This window comes from Helianthus annuus, chromosome 3 (genome assembly GCF_002127325.2).
Source record: "Helianthus annuus cultivar XRQ/B chromosome 3, HanXRQr2.0-SUNRISE, whole genome shotgun sequence".
In the NCBI taxonomy this organism is placed as follows: Eukaryota; Viridiplantae; Streptophyta; class Magnoliopsida; order Asterales; family Asteraceae; genus Helianthus; species Helianthus annuus.
The window spans coordinates 62,826,739-62,831,529 of NC_035435.2; the positions used below are offsets into that span (position 1 = coordinate 62,826,739).

Below are 4,791 nucleotides of genomic sequence, written 5' to 3' on the forward strand. Positions count from 1 at the left end.
AGTGGTGGCGGTGATAATGATGGTGGTAGTAGGTGAAGGTGGGTGATGGCTGGAACAAAGAGAAAAGGGGGAGAGGAGAAAGAAAGTCTTTTGAGAGAGAGTACAGTGGACCCAAAAAGATTTTTATATAATAATTTATATTCTCTTTTTATCTTCATGGGTAAATAAGTAAATTCACATAAGATTACCCTCATGTGACATGCACATGGGGTGTGTTAACTAAGAAATCTAACTGATGTTAGGGCAGAGGACCAAACGAGTTCATTTTTGACAGGTTTTAGTACCACGAATGTAATTAGTAAACCACTGGAACCAAGTCTGTAATTTTTGCAAACCACTGGGTGCAACCAAGCATTTAACTCTTTTTGTAATTTTTAAAGATAAATGACAGCGTTTGCAATCTGATATAAGCATAAATGACCATTTTTGTAATTTACTCAACAACTACCAGAACGTAAGGAAAGAAAGCGATTCGATGATATGCCTTGGTTGGAAAACATGTACACCATAACATCATAGTAGTTACATGTTTACATTTGTTCAGACCATTCGAAAAACAAGTGTGGCACTTGCAACAACAAATGACAAAGATTTCATCACACGGTTCACTCACAATATGGTGGTGTTGCCTGGATATATGGTTCTGAATCATCCCCTTCGTCGTTATCATCATCATCATCATCAACCCAGTTACTGAGATGGTGTTGTGAGACAACGCCATGATCATTGATTTCAGCCCTCCTATCTGCACATAAAAATAAATAATTAATTAGCATTAGCTGCTGTAAATTGATATGCTGAAAAATTCAATCCATGACTAAGACTAACCGCGAGCTTCATCCACATGTTCATGCTCTGTTTGCGTTGGGTTGGAGCTAATATCGAGTCAAGTAAAACCCGTGTAACCACATTTAAAAGGCACAAGGGTTAACCGGTTACCTTGTGATAACTCAAGGTAGCAAGATGGGCTTGGTCAGTTTTTGTTGACCTATGTTCATTATTTAAAATATACCTTACGAATGAATAGTGATTACAAACAGAATATCACTCCTTTCAAAAAAAAAAAAAAAAACAGAATATCACTAGAATAGTACTCTATATTTATGAATAAAATGATTTACCAAGTCGCATGCATTAAAAATAAGCCTTGCTTTTCCAAAAAGAAAAATAAAAGAAAATTAACTTGGGAGGACTTCAAGTAGGTTTGACCTTTTTAAAAATTTTTGATCTACTTGAGATGAAAACAAACAAAATCACCCCATTTATAAGTAAATCTACCAGCATTAAGCAAGCAAGCAAGCATAGCATTTTAGGATACGCGTTGGTGGTGAAATTTCTTCCATCTGGCCCATCTTTAGAGATGTGCATTGTGCTAATCCTCTGAATATCTCCATGATCATTTGTATTCAGTTCTCTTTCCCCGTGTACACGAGCACTAGCTCTATTTGCACTTTTAGTGGCACTTGCTGTTATATATATATATATATTTTTTTTGTTACGTTAAAATATGTTGTCAAAATCATATATTGATTGGTGACAAATTTAGTAAAGAGAAAAGCCGCAAACCTGAAAGATCTGACCAAATTCTAGTGTGATCGGAAGGATGCTCAGAAACATTATCTTTTGGCGGTGCAGCTGCAGGTACAGGTTCCGATGAAGTTGTTGTGCCATGGAGCTGAGACACCAGCATGGTTGCAAGTACCAAAGTGGCATCAAAGTTTGAAACAGAAGCATCATCCACAAACTTTGGTGCCATCAGTATAGGCCTGAAAGAAAAAATAAGAAACGGACATCACATGTCAACTAGTGCCTGTCATTTATATATCATATTATACTTAGTTTCAACTTTAGATGGTCTGTATTATAAAGTAAACCACTTAGATAAGAAGACTTCAGTGGAAGCTTCCTTACTCGCCAGCTTTCTCAAAATACAAGTGTATGTCGACTTCACATCCCTCACAAAATGAAAGAAATGCCTGTCAAAGGATTCCATATAAGTGAACCTCTAATAAAAATAAATGCATGATGTATAAATAAGTAGATGCGACTAAGCACAATACTATAATACAAGAATTTTAAATCAATTTTTTTTATAAATAGCAAACAGAATCAAAGAAAAAAAAAATAAATTTTAAACTAAATTTCAAAAGTTCATGACGAGTAAAATCTGTAATAAGGGTTTTTGTGCATTCAAATTACACTTTCCGAGATTTTCATGCCATTTCCTATCCAGCTAACATATTTAGATTAACCAATTAGGATAACTATATCCCTAATTGACCCATTAATAAGTAAATTAATTAAAATAGCCACACGTGTATATATATCTACTCATGTACAAATTATTAGCCTTAAGAAACAAATACAGATGAAGAAAGTAGAAGTATATCTTATAGTACCTTCAATTCCTTCACACCAAAGGTTACATCTACGGGGTCTCCGGTGTGCTTATACTGCACAAACTCTTCACAAGGATCTATCCACAACTGAGTGTGTAAAGATGAATCATTTTCTACAAAAAAAAAAAAGAGCAGTTTGGGTTACACGTAGCATAAAAAGAAGTCGCCCATTACCCAACCCGCCCATTTTGACACTTGTATGAAATAGCTAATAAGAAAGGACCTTGTAGGGTAAGTTACCTTTGGCAGGGTCTATATAACTTCTAAGTTCAACAGCTTTGCCTCCAACCTCATCATCAGATGTGGGCTCTGTTGCTATGACAGTTATTTCCTGAAGAGTTGACTGAAAATTAGAAAGCAATCTGTTGAGATCACGCGGTCTCACTACAAAGCTGCTTGGGAGCCTTCTTCTATCAAGAGAGAGCTGCTGTACGTCTGCTTCAACATTGCATGTAATCCAATATGATTTTTTCATACCTGAACAATTCATAATCATTCCCTTCATAATTAAAAAAAAAAAACAATTACACAAATTATTATCAGAATATGGAGAGAGAGAGAGAAAAAAAAAAGAAAGGTTCACCATTGAAGCAGTCCAAAGTCCACTGCACTTTCGATGCATCGGGATCAGGCAATCTCACATTTAAATGATCGATACTTGTTAATGGTGTCCTAAGAACAGAACAAATGGCCTGCACACAATTTAGTGGGGTCAAACTTCCTGTTTCAACATACATTATACAGTGCACATTGTATCATAGATGTATAAGTATACCTTTAAAAGCACGCTGCACTGCACTTGGGCTCCAGTAACGGTATACGTATCAAAGAAAGAAGGCTTTAGTATGATAGACTGATACGCAGACCTTGAAGAGTTGAGGGTGTGCAAAGCTAACTGAGACACAAGATAACTGTTAGATAATTCAGAATAATAAGATGGTAATAACGAAAACCAATAAACAAGTACATTAATCATGGTTGAAAGCTCTTTCTCTAAGTGGCGTTACCAGATTTAGATTATGATTAAAGGTGAAAAAATGTAATCCGAATCAACATTCCAGTAGTTGAAGATGGGTTCAAGAAAAGAGATAAATAATGCATACTCATATTTTCCAAACCCCTTCCTTGGGTAATTAATTTCAATACAGACAGACAGATGATGAATACTCTTTACACACTCTTATATTGGTTAACCTCATCTTTCTCTACAGTTTTGCTTTAATGCAACACCTGAAGCTCAGTCAAAGTAGTAGATTCATATGAAAAATGTAAAAGCTTGGTGAAATTGACTAGTAGGCTACAGCTAAGTTGACTATACATACATACATACATGTTGAAGCTTCGCAGTCTTTATCAATCCCACAAAGGGAAAAAAGAAAACCTTGCTTGTCATGAGTGAGAGACCTCTAATTTCATGAAACCTAATAAGTGAGTCTGTAATTTCATAAAACCGATTGGTTAAATTACCTACCTCCTAACACAAGCAATTAAAAGTGGATGGGTGCATAAACCCTAGCATAAAGGTAACCTAACCTGGGAAGGGGAAGCTTGGAGGGTGAGCTCGTTGCCGATGCGTGCCAGACACGCCACGGATCGAGCAAACGTCTTCAGAGCATTTCCACTCAGCCTCCAATCCATCAACAAATGGCGGGAAATAAGTTCTTCCAACCGGCCCTCCTCTTATTTTACTAGGTTTGGGTTCTTCCTTCGGTTAAATGCTACGGGTTAGAAGAAAATGGGCTTAGAAGAAGAAGAAGAAGAGGGTGTTTGTTATTCTATGGGTTTGTTGGGCTTTTTTCTCTTTTTCTATAACAACAGATATTTTTTTACATCAATTCGTTTTTTACTGGGCTCGAATCGTTGACGTTAAGAAGAGCAACTTTAATGGCTTTGGACCCAACCCCCACTCTTGTATTTGTTTTTTCAATCGTCATTCAAATGCAATGCACGTGTATAGTTTGTTAAACAAGTGAATGTATGAAACTAAACAGTTATCAACAATGGTTCCATTAAGGATTATGAGGTCAAATGATAGGTGCACAAATGATTCTTGAATTAATTAATACAAATTCAATAGTGATTGCCAAATAATACAAGAAAAAAATCTAGGCTATGATTGCAAGACTAAAACATCTAGAAAATATTGCTACTTGTTTTAAAGGAAATTCGGGCTAAACCGATTACCCATTATATAACCCGTTAACCGATCCATATAACTAGAGTCGTGTTTGAGTTTACGGTTATTCAGCTACAGGCTCTTCGAGTTTCGTCTACTTCGGATTTGGGTGACTTTGGTTTTGGATCGGGTTTCAGTTAAAAAAGAAGCCCTAATTTAAACCCGGAAGCAATAAACCCAATGATATGAAATAATAATGTTTCTAAACCCAACAAT

At 36.0% G+C, this 4,791-nt stretch overlaps 1 protein-coding gene across 1 annotated transcript; it reads right to left on the reverse strand.

Moving 5' to 3' along the window:
- Positions 1-407: 407 nt before the first annotated feature.
- Positions 408-4,087, reverse strand: LOC110929419 (DNA repair protein rad9). The gene is made up of 11 exons (XM_022172576.2): positions 3,933-4,087; positions 3,730-3,833; positions 3,175-3,294; positions 2,983-3,091; positions 2,640-2,876; positions 2,400-2,512; positions 1,912-1,976; positions 1,567-1,766; positions 1,319-1,466; positions 829-875; positions 408-745 (listed from the first exon to the last, which is right to left on the reverse strand). The coding sequence occupies exons 2-11, from the start codon at positions 3,790-3,792 to the stop codon at positions 606-608; spliced, it is 1,242 nt and encodes a 413-aa protein (XP_022028268.1). The 5' UTR covers positions 3,793-3,833; positions 3,933-4,087; the 3' UTR covers positions 408-605.
- Between the last annotated feature and the right edge of the window lie 704 nt (positions 4,088-4,791).

Bases quoted from the DNA above. Each gene is read 5' to 3' on its own strand.
- LOC110929419 (XM_022172576.2), bottom strand. From the start codon at position 3,792: ATGACAAGCAAGGTTTTCTTTTTTCCCTTTGTGGGATTGATAAAGACT. The intron at 3,295-3,729 runs GTATGTATGTAT...CTTGTGTCTCAG, and splicing joins AGACTGCGAAGCTTCAACAT to TTAGCTTTGCACACCCTCAA. The intron at 1,977-2,399 runs GTACTATAAGAT...ATCCTTTGACAG, and splicing joins TTGGTGTGAAGGAATTGAAG to GCATTTCTTTCATTTTGTGA.